This window comes from Nesoenas mayeri, assembly GCF_963082525.1.
Source record: "Nesoenas mayeri genome assembly, chromosome: 7".
Taxonomy (NCBI): Eukaryota; Metazoa; Chordata; class Aves; order Columbiformes; family Columbidae; genus Nesoenas; species Nesoenas mayeri.
The window spans coordinates 27,957,626-27,975,383 of NC_137551.1; the positions used below are offsets into that span (position 1 = coordinate 27,957,626).

The 17,758-nt window shown below is 41.4% G+C and overlaps 1 protein-coding gene across 1 annotated transcript in view; it reads left to right on the forward strand.

Annotated features, from left to right (window-relative positions):
* The window catches only part of SORCS3 (sortilin related VPS10 domain containing receptor 3), a gene marked incomplete at its 3' end in the record, with an annotated part of 289,707 nt that overhangs the window by 255,403 nt on the left and 16,546 nt on the right, over window positions 1–17,758 (forward strand). Inside the window, exons 17-20 of the mRNA XM_080347514.1 lie at window positions 4,849–4,962; window positions 6,408–6,579; window positions 13,350–13,536; window positions 16,523–16,656. Coding sequence (XP_080203640.1) covers window positions 4,849–4,962; window positions 6,408–6,579; window positions 13,350–13,536; window positions 16,523–16,656 — 607 coding nt within the window. The remainder of the gene's footprint in view (window positions 1–4,848; window positions 4,963–6,407; window positions 6,580–13,349; window positions 13,537–16,522; window positions 16,657–17,758) is intronic.

The window sequence follows — 17,758 nt, forward strand, 5'->3', positions numbered from 1 at the left end:
TAAACTGGGTCTCATGCAGCTTTGTGGCTGTGATCGTACCATATAGCATAGATGTGATCCCTATATCTGTTGTGTGAAGAAGGTGTCCCCTTCATCTGTTCATCTCCATGAGAAATCTAAGCCTGGAATTCAAAAGCAGAAAATTATAAGTACTGAGTGTTGGTGGTTTTTTTTCGGTCCATTATTCTGGAAGAGTGACAGCCAGGACTCTTTTCAGGTCCAAAGCATGTCCCTTACAGGAGACATTTTTATTGTGATTCCTTTGAATTTCTCGGAACCGTTTGTTGCTTTTTAGCAATGTTGAGAAATTTCTGAAAGGGCTTCTGTGGCATGACTGTCCAGTCCACCCTTGTCACATGTAGTTACTTGTCTTGCATAAATATTGGTGCTTCTAACTTTATGAGGCCATAATTTCCAACCTGTTTTAAGGTCACTTTGAAAGCAGCTTAAAAATGGGGAAAAAGGAACCACTGCTTGACATTGTCTTACAGTCAGGGATGGGAGAATGCATAACAGTTAGGATCTCTGCACAAGGAATTCCTGTGGGAAATTCCCCATAGGCAATATTTCAAAGATCTAAGACTGTCAATAGCTGTGATATTTGATTTTAAATGATCCAAAAGTCATTTAAATAGAGTTCAAAATACCTTGAAAGCAGATCAGCTGAGAAGACATTTTCATTTTTATAGTAGGTTATCAGGATCAGTGTCTGATTCAGTATCGGTGTGATTCCTGAAAACGTCACTTACCTTCAAATTGTTCTTGAGGAGGTGTGAGGCGTGACATCTGCACACTTACTTGGACTTAGACTAGCTGAGACTTACAATTCTTTTTACAACATGGACATGCTGAAATGCAGCAAAAATGAATTAAAAATATAGTCCAAAATGTTTTCTTGAATATCAGAGTAGTTTGGCTCTAAGAGAGGTTCGAGGATATAGAGCAGAGATTTTAATCTTATCTGGATGGAAGTTTAATTTGTTCCTAATGCCAAAATTACATCTGAGACTCTTTAGCTTGACTCAGGAGATCTTTCCCCTTTGTTCTCATCATGGGAACTTGCAGGATGAACAAACTATCTTACCCTGCAGTATCTGCCCTTGGCATTGGTATATGCATCTGAACTGAACCAAGCACCAATCTCCAGAGATGCTTATGAATTTGCTCCTTTTTCTTTCTTTTTCTTTTTTTTTTTTTTTGTTTTTTTCCCTGCTTTGTGCCTCACCAGCTTTCCATTTTCATGGTGAAGCTTGTCTTTTCTAAGCTGCAAGTGGAAAACTGTGGTAGCTAAATTGGCCTTAAGTGCCATTCTGCCTTGAAAAGGGTCTGCATCAGAATACACCTTTTCAATTGAAATGTTCCTTTTATGTGTTCAGTATAATTTTTACTTAACTTTCCCACTAAAATGATAGAATATTGCTGTTAACCTTGTCAGTCCTGCAGAGGAAACGCAGTTAGAGGTCAGCAGGCTGGCTTCTGTTTCAGACTCTGCACTGCCAACAGAATTGTTAACTGACTTCCAATTGCAAAATCAGTATAGGTGGTGATAGTGAATCAGAAGAATGAGCTTCAGTTTAGGGGTGAGTTTTGATGCCAGTCTGCAGGGTTGACTGGAAGAAGGTGTGAGGCAATCAGTTTGAATAAAATACTAGCAGCACTGGAAATGGGGCACCAAGCTTTATTAGGTGGGCCCATATGAAGTTCAACAAGGCCAAGTGCAAGGTCCTTCACATGAATTGGGGCAATCCCAAGCACAAATACAGGCTGGATAGAAAATGGATTGGGAGCAGCCCTGCGGAGGACTTGGAGGTAGGGGTTGATGAAAAGTTCAACATGAGCCAGCAATGTGCTCTTGCAGCCCAGAAAGCCAACCATATGCTGCGCTGCATCAAAAAAAGTGTGACCAGCAGGTTGAGGGAGTTAATTCTGCTCCTCTGTTCTACTCTTGTAAGAACCCACCTGGAGTACTGCATTCAGCTCTGGGGTCCCAATATAAGGACATGGACCTGTTAGACTGGGTCCAGGGAATGGCCACAAAGATGACTGGAGCGCCAAAGCACCTCTCCTATGAAGACAGGCTGAGAGAATTGGAGTTGTTCAGTCCAGAGAAGAGAAGGCTCCAGGGAGACCTTATAGCAGACTTCCAGCACCTAAAAAGGACCTACAAGAAAGCTGGAGAGGGACTTTTTACAAAGCCATGTTGTGACAGGACAAGGGGTAATGGCTTTAAACTGCAAGTGTGCGGCTTTATATTAGATATAAGGAAGAAATTCTTCACTGGAACAAGTGGCCTAAAGAGGCTGTGGATGCCCCATTCCTGACAGTGTTCAAGGCCAGGCTGAATGGGGCTTTGAGCAACCTGCTCTCATGGAAGGCTGGGGGCATGGCAGGGCAATTGGAACTAGATGTTTCTTCCAAACCAAACCATTCTGTTATTCTATTCTATGACCTTAAAAATGATTTTCAAAGAGGGAGGGAGGACTTAGTCTGCTCTGGCTTGTGACTTCTAAAGGATGAGACAGTTATTTAGTCAGTGGCAAGGTACAGGTTATTCTGGAATATGATTCACCTGCCTTCTTCTACATGTTGATTTTAGAAGGAGAGGTGCTGAGAAGTACCTTCTCCCTCTGCTGATTGGAAGAAGGCTCTAGGCAGGGAGCTTATGGAGATACGTCCCCCCTGTATGGGTCTACAGCTGGAAGGACAGCTTCTAACTCTTCCAGTTGGTTCCTTTGAAAAGGAGAGATGTCTACTTAGCCTTTTCTGGTGGGGTTCACAATTGCCAGTTGTTCTTGGAAGTACTGACTGGCCTGTCTCTTGTGTGTGAACTGCACAGGTCCTGCAGAGAGTCAGGGAAAGGAGGAGAATGAGCAGCTAGGATTGCGTGAGAACACTGACCAGCAGGTCCCAACAGACAGGTCCTCTGCTTCCCTAGTAAGTAGGTTTGGAGGCTGGTTCTGGTCCCAGAGCTATGCTGGTCCCCGTGCTACTAGGTGTGATGGTGCCTGCCTTCAAGAGCTCTGCAGGCAGCACAGATGACTGTAGGAGCCCCACAGCACAAGTTGGGAGGGCTGTGTCCCTCCCATTTGGTCACAGCACCCTTGCCCCTGTCTGCCTCATGCTGCAGTGTGATCTGTTTCCTGCTGTTAGATATAAGGCTGATCTGAATTTCTGGGGCAAAGACCATGACCCAGGGCCCCGGTTCAACAAATACTCATGAGTCAAGATCAGGGGTGACTCCTGTCAACCCCTACAGTCCCTTCCAAAAGCAAACCCTGGCCTTTTTCTGACAGAGAGAATGGCAGAAGGAGCTCAGAAGTGTTACTAAAATGCTTGCTGATCTTTCTTTTGCCTCCTCCTGCTTCTTTATTTACTCTGTCAAGATAGCTTTCCTGAGAAAGACAGCACAGCTGCTGGACTTGATTATTTCCTTAACTTATGCAAACCCTGGGGCTTATGAGAAGGAAGGTGGGCAGCGCGCAAGGTTTTAATATACATTTACCAGAAGTTAATGAACAAGCACAGAACCTTGAGGGCATACAGCAATGTTGTCTTTAATTTTATTAAATATTTATGCAGCTCTTTTCTTCTTTGGGGCAGAGTACAGCTCCTCCTGAATATTTTTAATTACCAAGTCACTGCCAGGCATTTTCGACTATGCAGGTTGAACCCGCTGAGAATGATTAAATTGAATGTTGAGAGAAAAAGCATTAGGGAATCTGCAAACCTTTTAGAGTAGCTTGCAGAATTTTTGCCCTCCAAAAAAGAAACAGCAGCAGTCTGGGTCACTGGGAACACAGCACAATTTTGTCTCATCAGAGCTCTTCCTAGAGACTTTCTGTTGTCAATTCAGACTCTGAATAGGGATAGCATAAAACTCAGAGTGTCCTAAAGGGTGCAGAGAGCTTTCAAGGCAGTGGCTTCTGTAGTGTGTGTGTTTCCACAGAGGTTTAGTTTGTTGGCATTTGTTAATCTGCTTCAGTCAAAAATCCACAATCCTTTTTTATTTGGCCCTTGAATCCAGTCTGCCAATAAAGGTTATGCATAAAATCTGATCCAGAACCTACTAAAACTTACGGAAATCTTCTGATTAATCCTATTGCTTCATCATTGTATTGGCATGCAAAAGCAGCTGTAAAAAGAAGTCTTGGATGAGATTGTGTGCTCTTCCAATCTTTGGTGGTCCAGGGAAGCATCAGTACTCTGAATTACCTTCCTCATGTGACATAGTATCATGTAATCCTTAGCCTACCAAGCTGGCTGTGTTGTTTTAGTTCAGTGTTAGAAAAACATCAGCTATGGTTTTCTTTCAGGCCAGTCCCAGCTCAGTCAAAGAGCGGGGAGGTCATTAACACACATAAATATATGTATCTTGGCTAGTTTTTCAGGACGTGCTCCTAGTGTTTTATATTGTTAACTGCTTCATTGGGAAAAAGTGGCATTAGATCTTGGAATTCATCTGGTTTGTTATGAAAGCAAAGACTGCAAAACGCAGCAAATCAAAAGTACCCCAACAACTGAAATTATTGGAAAATAGGAATAGGAAAAGTAGGAAAAAAAAATAGCAATACAATTTTCTTTCTGAATCTCTGCCCATGTTTTGTTACCAAATGAAACACAAGTCCTCCAGCACTCTGCAAGATTGGTAGTTCTGGTGTTGACAAGTATCACATACCTTCTGTGAACTGTGTTCCTCTCAAACTCTAAATAAGCCCGATCCATGATGTTGTGGCATCCAGCCGAGAGCCACCAACACACACATGCTTTGGGGAATGAAAATGTCACCTAAAACTCTGAGCTAAATCTAGTGAATGGGTTCGGTGATGCACTCCTGACTTGTCTCTGCAGTGACTACGGGTATGAGAGGCACAGAAACAACCAATGTGTCCCAGCCTTCTGGTTCAGCCCGTCCTCCCTGTCCAAGGATTGCAGCATTGGTCAGAGCTACTTGAACAGCACTGGGTAAGTAAACCTTGCAATCTCTCTGATTTTGGTGACCTTGCAGCAGACAAGATAACCTGTATGGTTCTTTTTTTCTCTGCATCCCACCTGGCTCTTTTCCAGTCTTATTCGTGAGGTAATGTTTGCCACAGCATCTGTATGGAACATTGCCTCATTCCTCAGAGGCAGGGAGAAGCACATTAACATAAGTGACGTGTAGATATTATATTGCTATCAAGTGATGTATGATCCCTGGAGCCTAGTCTTGGAGCTCCTCTTTGCTGCAAAATTAAAACACAAATCAAGAAGGTCTATCTGAGAGACAGATGAACATTTAAAAGGACAGGTTCAAGGTATTTCACATTGGTTTTTGTTGAACCTCTTCCTATCTTACAGCTTCTATTTACAACAGCTTCTGGGGTGGCCCAAATGAGCAATTCTTAGCCTATTTTTTTTTTCCTCTACCACTGTCACTTTGTATATACAATGCCTTGAGATTTCAGACAAGCTACATGTGCTGGTTTCTCTTGGTTTTACCCAGAACAGGTAGCAAATCTTGGTTTATTATGGTAGTATTGCTTTGCACATGCTATTCTGTCATTTGGGAGATACTCTGTAACTCGAGGTGCACTAGCTGGTACAGAATTGCCATGTTTCTTCTCAGGCAGTCCAGGCCCTGAAGACTTTGCAGGGCTGCTTCTGAGTCACGGGTCCTGTATGCTCGATAGTTATGATGGGGTTTTTCATGGCCAGTTGATGCAGGCAGCTGAACAAAGATGCTGCTGGGAACCTGGAGTCACTCTAACTTCAGAGACCCACTTTCAGCTGAAAGGTTCCTATAAATAGGGGACATAATTACAGGATCTCTGGCAGGGTGACTGCTTGTAGCCCTCTTGACAGAGAGCAATAAGGGAATAGTTAAGGTCTGTGTCTTTTTAACCAATACTGTATTTTTACTGTCACGTTACCAGAAAGGGTTAATCCCCCTCAACAACACTAGGAATAGCCAAATGTCTTGCTAGTTAGCTGATCTCTTCCAAGAAGAGCCAAGAGAAAAAGCCATTCCTTGAATCATTTTAAAACTGGACTGGACAAAGCTCTTGGCAGATCATTCCGAGTGTCTTCTAGCAGAGTCGAGGCAGACAAAACGTAATAAAAAGCATAATTAAAAAGCTGGGATGCAGGGCACAGTCCTGCAGGCATGGGGAGTTCTCTACCTTTTAGCAGTGAAAAATAATTCACCTCCACATTGTGTGTCTGTTCTCAGTGATGCTGCTGAGAATCTCTGGGGAAGTCTGGATTGTGGTTTGTTTGGCTTTTTCCAATTTAATAAAGCATTAGATTTCTTTGATTCTTCCATTCAGTGATGGAATCAAGCAGACAGTGTATGTATTAATATGGAGAAACAAAACAAAAACTTTTCCCCTCACCTCCTGAGCCCAGTCTCCTTTTGTTACATTTCCCAGGTACCGAAAGATTGTGTCTAACAACTGCACAGATGGCTTGCAAGAGAAGTACATGGCCAAGATGGAGAAATGCCCTGGAAAAGCACCTCGGGGACTGCACATCCTCACCACTGACGGAAAGTTGGTCACGGAGCAGGGACGCAATGCCACCTTCATCGTCCTTATGGAAGAGGTGTGTTAGTGGGCTCAGCAAACCTTGTGCTGTGTGGTAGGGCTGGCACTCTTCTCCTTTACCTGTCAGGCTGCTGAGAAGAGCGATCAGGTGGGATCATGAAATGATGAACACTCCTGAGATTCAGGAGAATTTTTGAAAGAGGGCTGTATGTGAAACACACAAACCAGTCACACTGGGTCAAGCCAAAGGCATATTTGGACAGTTTTCTTGTCTACCTGTAATGATGAGGCTGATGCTGAAGAAAGATTGATCTGGTCAAAAATATATTTCCCCATTAGCTTTTTGCCACCTCCAGTGAACTGCAGTTTATGGACTTTGTGAGGCAGAAATGGTGTTTCTGTGCTTAATAATTCTGTTTCTGTGATGAAAAGCTTTAGCTGAAGCTTTGCTGGGAAAGGTTAAGAACAGTGGGGAACATTTTCAGACTCATGGGGAGCAGTGAGGGACATTACTGTTTTGCAGTAGGAATTAAGCCTCCTTAAACCACCTCTGAGCTCCCCAGCCCATATCTGTTTTGTTATGATGTGGTACGATCCCCTCTGTAGCCAACAGTAGCATAAATGACACCAGGACATGCTGGTGCTGGAAGCATCAAAATATTGAGGCACTTCTGTCAATCTCTCTGAAACAAGTACCCCTCTGTTCAGCAAACATGTATAATGCAGCCTGTGTCACCAAGGCTTGTGGCTTGGTGGAGGGTTCAATAACTAAGGAAGGCACTTAGTAAGTATTCAGGCTGACAGTTGGATTTTTCAGATGCCTGTTCTGGTGTGTGATTTGGTGTTTAGGGATATAAGTGACTGCACCACAAAAAGCCCTGCTGCATTTGCAGTGGCTGTGTTCCCCTGCTGGCTTCTGACTGCCCATGGAAGGTGTCATTGGAGGTCCAACAGTGATTTTTCCCACAATGGCTTGTGTTACATCTATTTTCTTGTTAAACAGAAGGATTGACTCACAACCTCACTTCTGACATCTTCAGGTATCTCAGGAGGGGCAGCCAGGGCGTGAAGTGATGTTGGAGAACTGCAAGTACATTTTGTCATCTACTCTGTCCTGTGTACTTCATTTGGGGACAGCGCTTGGAGACAGCTGTGAGGCAAACAGATCATGGTCATGAACATAAAAATAATGACAGCAGGACAGACTAGATGCCTGTCTCTGAAGTATCCCATCTCTGACAACAACCAGCAGTAGGTCTCTAGGGAAACAATATTAGAAACAGTGCAAACCTAGTGTCCCTTCCCCTCCCAGTCCCAGGAGTAGCCTCCTTTGGCAACTTAGACCTTCAAGAATACAAGAAGCTGTTGTAAATCTGAGCATGCTGCCATGGAGAAATTTGTTTTATTTTTATTTGTTTGTTTGTTTTTTTCTAAACACACATGCTTCTATTAATTTAAATTCTTATATAGTAACTAAATGTTTCATTGGGACCATACTAATTTGACAGGGCCTCTTTACACACTTCTTCAGAGGTTCATGCATGCTCTGCTTTTACACAAAGGGGAGTTCTTGTCTACCTGGCTGATTCTTTTATATTCTGCAAACTTGACATGGTAAGACGATTTGTATAGACACTGTTGAGTGGGAGTTCAGAAAAGAACAGACATAATCTAAAAATTAGGAATCTAGTAGTAATTTATTAAGGAACTGAAGCGGAACTGCTGCGTACAAAGAATGATAAACAGATGGGGAATAAGGCAGGAGTCAAGGCAGATGAAGAGTGAAGTCTTTACAAGGCTTTAGAGATTGAAGAGGCAGCTGAATAAATATGTGAGGGCATTCACTCTATGTCCTTTGTTGAAAAATAAGGATAGTTAGAAAAACATTTCATTGAAACAGTTTTTTTCTAAGGGAAGATGATTTTCGAGAACATGTCTTTGACTGAACAGCTCATTCCATAGAGAGTTGTGTGTTGCACTTGTTTCTGAGAGAACAGACATTTAAGAGGGGGGAAAAACAAACCAAACCAAACAAAAGCAAACAACAACAAAAAACCAAACACCACAAACAAGAAAACAAAACAAAAAACACCAAAACCAAAACACACCACACCACTGATTCTAGCAAAACGTATTCCAGCCTTTCAGTGTGAACCTGAGACAAATTAATTGTCATCAAAGTTCTCCTCATTATTTAGAATAAATAATTTCTGTAAAAGTCTTAATTATTACATACCATGCTGTCATACAGATTAACTCCTTCCTCCTTCCACCTTCTCTGGTCTCTTTGCTGAGGGGTTGTTTTAAACCTATGTCTACACTCACTATCTGAGCCAAACAGCAGTCTGGCAAGCTCTATTTTGGAGACATGCGTGGTCTCCACTCAGCCTTCTTACTGTTTCAGACTAGCCCTGATCAGCAATTTTGTGATTAGCCATCAGTTCCTTTCTACCTTCTACTACACGTCCTCAATATATTGATGTGACTGAGTTTTATGCTGTCGAATGCAAAATGAAGAATTCATCATAGTTAACTGAAATCTAAATTTCTCAGGATTTATAGATTTTAGTATTATTGTTCACAGTGGTAATTCAGAATATGTGCATGACAAGGACAACATACAAAGAAATGCAGAATGACTGATGATCTTGCTGTTTTCAGAAATACGGGGCTGGACTGTGACTCGGACTGTGTATAAATACAAGGGAACATGAGGAGATAAGAACCTGTTTTTACTTCTTTTTTTTTAAATCCAAGTTTGAGAGCCAAAAGAAATAATAGACTGTCAAATTGCTGTTGTATGGAGTTGTGTTCTTGACCAGGTCTATAACCTGTTTTTGCACCTTTTCCATGTGTCCCCACCTCCCCTCTGAAGGTACACAGACTCCCCTCAGGTCTAAATGGTTGTTTATAAGGCAGCTGCAGTTATTGAGCTCTCGTCGTCTGTTTATGCCATCTCAGAGATTCCCTCTTTCAGTAATCACAAGGTGACAGCAAAGCTTTATAACAGGGTTGTAATTGCAAGTGAGCTGAAAGTGAGCTCAGTGAGCTGAGAAGTCAAGCAGTGACTATTCAAAGAACAAGTCTCAGCAAGTATTTGAGCTCTGCACATCTGCTAGAAGATTGCTGAACTATGTTTATAGAAAGAGATGGACACATCCATGTCATATTTTTGTGCAAACAATTTGAGAACTTCATTAGAAAGAACCAAAATATAATACATCATGTATATACATTCCATTCCCACCTGCCCCAAGCATATGTTGGATGAAATAAAGTCCTCCTGAAATCAGTGGGAGTTTGGCTCTTAACTTTAGAAGGCCAAAATTTCAACCACTGTCCTGTCTCTACAGTTTTTGTCAATGTGCTATCATGGCTTCCAAGCAAGAAAACTTTCCCATGCTGGTCTTGTTGGGGAGATGACTTTGAAGGGCTGTTCCATAGCAATACTCATCTCCACTCATTCCACTACTCTTCGCCTGCTCACTGATTTCAGTATGCAGAGCTCCAATCTTTATGACAGTCCCTAGCTCATTCCCTTTCAGTAGTTTGGGGGTCTTAAAGCAATAAATTCTGCCTTTTGTATAAATATGGAAAACAATGATTTTTTTTTTTTTTTCCATTTGAAATGCCTCAATTTCTTTTTTAATTTATATTCATAGACTCCAGAATATCTGGCATCGTGTGTGGAGCTAGCACACTTGGTTTAGTATTTTATATACTGGATACAGAAGTATGGAAAGGAGAAAGAAAATAGGATTAGTGTGATGGGCAGGCTTTGCATTGACGACACAACTCTCATAATAGGGTGGAAAGATGATCTGCTACTGTTCAGTCATGAAAAAACTTCTTCCTGCTTCTCATTCAGACCTTCTCATTTCAGATATGATCCTATTGGAGAAGCAAGAAGGAAATAGAAAAGATAATTGTAAGGCATGAGAGAGGAGCTGCTGTGATGAGTTCAAGAGATTTCAGCCTGAGGTCATCAGTGATGAATCTAGTCCAGATCAAATTTTTATCTTCTGTTGAGTGTCTTCCATATTAGATGAACTAGTGGTCTTAATACATTCTCTTGAGAAGCGGTTTTGAAAGGTTTAACAAGCTCTGGGAGACTTCTATCAAATAACTGCATATCCCAAAAGTGTAATTTTACCCCTGCTAGAGAATTTTTTAGAGACTTAAAGATCTCCCGGTCAAAAAGATGTTATTGGCTACTCAATATTATAGATGGGATTTAGCGTCACTACCACTCTAGTCATCTATGTTTACTTTTTGGTTTATACTGTATTTTTTCTAACCATATAACCAAATATCTGTATTTCAAAAACTACATGTAATAAACCTGCTAACATGGGCATGTACCTGAAGACTCCAAATATACACTCAAGACAAATTGACATCTGAAAGATACCATTCCTACATACCAATTTGTTAATGCAGGTGTAGCCTATGAGGAAGATGAAGTCTGAGGGGCACGCTGTAGTCCTGATCATCCACACAGGGGACCTGCTTCAGTGTAGTCTGGTTTCTTGTCTGTGCTCCCAGGTTTCCATTCAAAGAACAAGATCGGATGCATTCTCAGGACTGGGACCAGTAGCAGAACACAGCGTCCTGCCTGTGTCAGTGCTGCCATTGCGACTTACACAGGCTGATGGCAACTCCCAGTAAAGCAGCAGGTCCTGTGTGTTTGGAGTCAGTGGGAGGAATGACTGGGACCGCTTGCCCTTTCACGGGTATTTCTGCGGGAACCTTTGTTGTGCACCTTTGGTCTCAGTTGCTGATCGTTTGGGTCTGAACAGCCCATGAGCTACTTAATCCTGATTTAACGACCTCTTCTTCCACAATCCAGCTAATATTCTGGCTTTATCCTGACTGTCCTGGGATGATAAGAAGTCATGAGCCAAAATGGATCTGTGCTACATATTAATGTGTTCAGACCATATGAAAAACCTCTTTCGGATGCGAGGTTCATAGACAGAATTTAGTCTGCGAGCCATGTTTGACGCACACAGGTCAACTTGAGAATCACTGCTCACGGGAAAGCTGGTGCTGTCAGCTCTAAAACTTTTAAGGACTGTCATGGGTGTGTTGTCCCAGGAATCTTTTCCCTTTGTCTGATCTGCACAGAATTTCTAGGAAGTCACAGTTTGTTTTGAGCAATACCTGGCCCAGAGCCCTTAGTGATATCTCTGAGTTCAGTGGTCTTTGTCAGTGAGCCCAGGGGCTGCAGGACCCGACAGGGTCTGAGCTGGCTGCGAAGAGACTGGAGGTAACTCAGAGCTGGCCATGAGTTACATGGTTGCTTCCCTTCCTTAGATCAGTATGTACTAGAAGCACACATCAGCTTTGATCCTGACTGTGCATTTACAGCTATAATGGGGTTTACGAGATGGCTAAGAAGTATTTCTGAATTTTCTATTAAAAAAACCCCAAAAAGTTAAATTCAGGAGCAGGATCTTTTTTCCTATTACTTCAGAATCTCACTCTTATCCTCAATACATCTAGAGATTGGTTTCAGTTTTAGGCTAGGAGCATCTCCAAAAGGTCATATTATCTTCACCAACAGTGAATACAGTGAATGCCTTTCATGAAAGGAAATTACTTGGGCCAACACATCTTACATATAGGCAGAAAACTACAGATATTTAATCTGAGGTGCAGTTTTATTTCAGTTCAGTGAAATCACTGAAGTGGGCTTTAGTTCTGTTTCAATTAGCCTTGTTTTGCGTTACTTTTAGTCAGCTGGGGATGAGTATAAAGTAAGGTTCCAAGAAGATGAAGTAACAGACACTCCTACAGTTCAACTACAGTGGTTTAAAGCATGATTTAAATTAAAACAGTGCAGCTGCTGCCTCTAGACAATACCTGCAATGCTGGAAACTCTTGTCTGATGTTCCCTCCTTCATTTAATAGCTGTCATTGACAGTAATCCTAGAAGGAATTTTCTCATCATCTACTTAATTCTCCTGTGTATCCAGGCCCTATTTCTGTGTTGACTGACATTAGAATAAAACTGTCAGTCCTCAGTGTGGGACTCAAGCTGTATAAATTCAGCCATCCTGAAGTTACATGTCTAGGTGAAACTAGTCATCTAGCTTCTCTGTCATCAGGGTACAGGGATGGATATTTGCAGATGATGATTCATGTCACCTGTCTCAATTATCTTAGTATGGGATGTGTTGGTTTCTTGCTGTCGTTCTTTTTCACTGACTATACAGGACGCCTGGAAAACTAACTTAGACTAGACTTACAGCATCTCAGTGACTAGGTTCTGTTTCTTTGGAACATATTGGAGAGCTACTTCAACCATTGTCCTGTCTCTGTAGCATTCCTGATGCTCCCGTGTGCATGTGGTAATTGCTCTCCAGTTAGCACCTAGCCATCCATCATTGTGGGGCTCTCATCTCACTGCCTCTGGTGGAGGTACTTGTTGGACACCGCCCATTCGGCAAAAGGCTGTGCAAAGCCCTGGCCACTTCACTGACACACAAACCTCAGCCATGCATTGAATTAGATGACTCAAATATGGTTCCCTTGATAGACGCATGTTTGGCATTATGCCCACCCAAAATCTCTAAACCCAAAATCAGGAAATAACATGTCTTTACAGGTATACATGTTTGGCTATTCGAAGCATTGCTAGTATGTGATTATCTGGTGTTGACTTGAGTCTGGCCCCTTTGGGGAGTGACAGAACAAAGCTAGGCTTTTTTGGTAAAGTTACAAGTCCGTGTCCATGCTAATAAAATGGAACTGAGAAGTGGGATGGAGGGCAAGATTAATCATTCTTATCAGCCCAGATTCCTAATCCAACCTTCTCTGTTGCAGGGTGATCTCCAGAGGACAAACATTCAGCTTGATTTTGGAGATGGCATTGCAGTATCCTATGCTAATTTCAGCCCCACTGAGAACGGCATCCGGCACGTGTACAAGAGTGCTGGCATCTTTCAGGTGACGGCGTATGCAGAGAACAGCCTGGGCTCTGACACCGCTGTCCTCTTCCTGCATGTGGTCTGTAAGTACTTCCAGCTGCTGGATTCCTTGAGTGAAAACCTGACCTCACTGAAAATCCCTAGAACTCCGGTTGGGCCTAAAAATACAGGCAGACCAACCTACATATGCAGCTCATGTTCTTTGAGAGGCTTGGACTTTCAGACACTCTTCTGTCTTGTAGGTAAGCTTCACTGAATGAAGAGGAAGGGAAGTTTCTTTTAACACTAATATATCTGCAGTCCTCACAGATACAGAGAAAAGTTTGAGAATGTTTCTCAGGCTTTCTGAAAGGGTCAGAGACAAAACAGCATGTGAAAAAAAAAAATAAAAACCCAAATGTGTATTTTCAATATGCTCCTAATACCAAGCGGTTTAGATTAATCTACTAAATTTTGAGTCAGTTATTCAGGATTTGGGAATTTACAATGCTTAATAAATAAAAGCATTATGCTATGTGTACTTCCTGGGATATTAAGGCACTGAGGGCTAATGCGCTACTTTTCATGTTTGATGTGTTCGACACGCATCCCTGACCTTTTCTTCCTGTTTGGTACATCAGTGCAGTTTCTCTCCATTTGGCACATGAGCAGACTGAAATGTCGAGCCCCCAGCTGGCCTTCTCAAAGCCACAGGAGAGAGCAGAGGGTGTGGAATGCAGGATGAGATGAGGAAGATGCCAGTTATTTGTCCTGCTCTCAGACTACTAGATCTCCTGGGCAGAGAGCTCCGTCTGTATTCAGATGGACCTCATCGTTTTTGCCCTCAATGGTGTCCACAGCCATGTCTGTCTTCCCCCTTAGCCTGTCAGAATGTCTTCTAGCCATTTCTTCTGCTGGGAGAAAGCATGTAAGAAATTTCCAAAACTCAAGAACTTTTTTCTTCTTTTTAATTTCAGGCTCCCTGTGTGAAGGAATAAATGTTCCTTGAAGATTTTATTATGCTCATAATTCCCTCAAAGTCAATCATGGCTGCATTTAACAACCTGTTATTAGAGCATTAACAGTTTTTTCCTTCACCTTGGGCCATTAGCTGAAAAAAGTGATGGTTACCTGGTAATAACAACCAGCTTTGTATGGATTATGTGATTTTTCTCGTAGGAACTGCTTTTTCCTGATGAAGATTTTAGAGCAGAATGCAAAAAGGGGCAGGTGCTTGGCCTGGTTGTGCTACTCTCCCCTCTTCTTCCTCAGCCTCTCAGATCTCTCCTTTGACTTCTATAGCATTCTTATGTGGCCAACTTATTATCATTTTCTCTAGGGAAATGTTTTGCAAACATTTACCTTCATGCTAACACCGAAAAAGATACTTCAGTATTAGACTTTTAATATAGTTGGATCTGCTAGTCAATATGGGAGGTTTGAACCTGAAGCTCAAATGTACAGACAAAAATGGCTGCTATATAAATTACCCTTATTATACAATGTGACTGCTGCTGGAATCCTGTGCTGGTGGGGGTGCAGAAAGGCAAAGCAGCTCCTTAATCTCAAGCAACAGTAGTTTTCTGTCCTGCAGCTTTATCAGTGGTCTGTCAACCTTTCCACCTTTCTGGAATCTCCGGTCAAGCTGCTCACCCCTTCATTTAAAGGAAGTGAAGATATTAGTGTTTTTCATGCACTGTCAGAAAATATTTGAGGGAACCTCCTATTCTCGTGAACCCAGAGTACTTGCTATGGGCAGACATCAGGAGTGATTTCCTGGTAGAGACCCCTTGGGAAAAGAAAAACAAAAAAGAGTAAGTTTTAAGGAGCCATAGCCAAGAATAGTGTCCCATTGTGCTCAGAGCTTTGTGTTCTGGTGGTAAAAGAACAGCTCTTGCTCTTCAAAAATCCTCGTAGTCCAAGTAGGTGAAGTGATTAATGTCCCCATTTCATGCTTGATGAGCTGAGAGGTAACACAAGAAGATTGTCTCAGTTGAAATCAGTGAATTTCCTACTTCCCAGAATTAATGTCTTATTAGAAAAAGAATTAAATCTTACTCTTTATTTCATGCTTTCCTTCTCACAGTGCTAGTCTATCAGCTTGCTTTGTTTTGTAAGATACCATCTAGAGAGACTCAGTAATACAGTCTAATGTGCAGCAGTTATCAGCTGAAATTCAGTACCAGTAAAACCAAAAAAATCAAACAAGGAGCAAAACAATGGAGATGGTAAAAGCTTAAAACAAAACTATCAAGTGAAACCTTAGCATTTTCTACGCTTTTTTTTTCTCTTTCTAGAGAAGAAGTGGCTTCTTAATTCTGGACTTCACGCACTGGACTAACTCTGGACGTTTATCAGACACAACTTTGCATTGATAATTTTGTTATTTTTTAACTCCTTCAGAAACATGATCTTCTGACAGTTAAATGCTTTGATGTGCCAATGCACACATCTTTCAAGTAGTTCCTGACTTTTTTGCTAGTGGTAAATGACTCCCTAAAGACTTCTCAAGGTCAGGCCCAAATCTAAAAGATACCAGGGATTTCCAAAATCATTAATCTTTCTTTTGGAGACCTAAAAAACTGTCAGGGTGTACTTAATCAAACCATAAATGCTTCATATATAATCAGATTTAAATCATCTTGGCTAAAATGATTTTCCCACAAAGCTGGATAGCTCAGTGGATATACTATCAAGAAAACACCTTTTTTTGTCTCTGTGTCCTATCCCTCAAGCTTTCAATAGCAGTTTGCCATATCCAGTGCAAATCCAGTTCAGTGTTCTCCCTTAAACTGCATTTAAACAATTCTTTTAAACACAGTGCTGACTCTGTCTGAAATTAGCACTGTGCAAAACATGTATTTCTGGCTCCCCTAGAATGAAGAGTGAGGAAAAAAAACAATGTATGCATTTATGTTTGTTAATCTGGTATCTTTTTCTTTTGCTTACTGACTGCTAAATTTCTCATGCATTGCTACAACAGACTCTCACTACTGACATATTTATTTGAAGGAAATATCCGTGCTGTTCACAACTGCACAGGGAGGATTTAACTCAAAGTCTCTAATAATGGACTTTCTCATCCCTCAGGTCCAGTGGAGCATGTCCATCTGAGTGTCCCCTTTGTCGCCATCAGAAATAAGGATGTCAACATTACTGCAGTAGTTTGGCCCAGCCAGGCAGGCACACTCACCTACTTCTGGTGGTTTGGCAACAACACCAAGGTACAATTACCCTTTGGTTCCTTTTTACTTTCTTAGCTTGTTGCACCAAACAAGGAACTCTCCCAACCCTAATAAAAACTTCTTGCTTTTGCTTAGTTTATGTTTTAGTTTTTTCATCATCTAAAAAGGGTTTGTCATTATCTGAACTTTAACTTTTGTGAGTTTATTTCCTCCTGTCTCATATTGTTCTTGGGAGTCATTACTTTTTTAGATCTGGTTATCAGTCCTACTGAGCTTTGAAGACCACTGTTATTACCAGTGTTCACTTGCAACTTAACTGAATATATATATCCCACTATATATGGGATAATACTGGCTTTCAACATAGTGTTTAAAAACTGCTGGTGTTCAAATAACCATGGGAGTTTCCATTATGTACCAGTATGCAGTATATAATGCTGGATTCCAACACAATATTTTAAAGCTGTTGGTGTTCAAATAACCAGTTCTATCTAGAATTTCAAGCGAGACTCTCAATGAATTGTTTGTGTCCATCTGTGACTATTGTTCAAAGTCTTGGGTGTATTGGAGAGAGACGTGAGACTTGTTTGTAGTGAATTTTCAAATTATTAGCCAAAAATTATTATAAAGAACTTTTTTATCAATAATCAGATTTAAGTGAAACTACAAGTTGAGGCCATGCTTTCAAATGGAAAGAGCAGGACTGCTTATTAGCTACGGTTTTTATTACAGGCTTAAAGAGCGAGACAGCTGACACATAGGGAATGTCCTCCATTATTACACTGTGAAATGTACAGACGGTAATTTTGCAGTGTAGTATCTACTGTTATTTACAAAAGCAATTTAAATCACATCATTGTCTACATTATTGAGTGGCAATTGAAGATGGGCACTGAGGTGAGATCACAATAGAAAAAAAAATGAGGATTTTACATGAAATATGGAACTTCAAATAAAAAATAGCAGATACACCAGTATTTTATTTTCTCTTTGACAAAGCCTCTTGCATTTTAACCTCTTACCCTAGCTACGAATAGGAGCAGGAGGAAAAAAAAAACCACAACAGTAAATGCTGTGTCTACTGGGATTTTACCTCAAGTTAGGAAGCTCAGTTTAAGAACTCACCTCTTTTTGTGGAAGG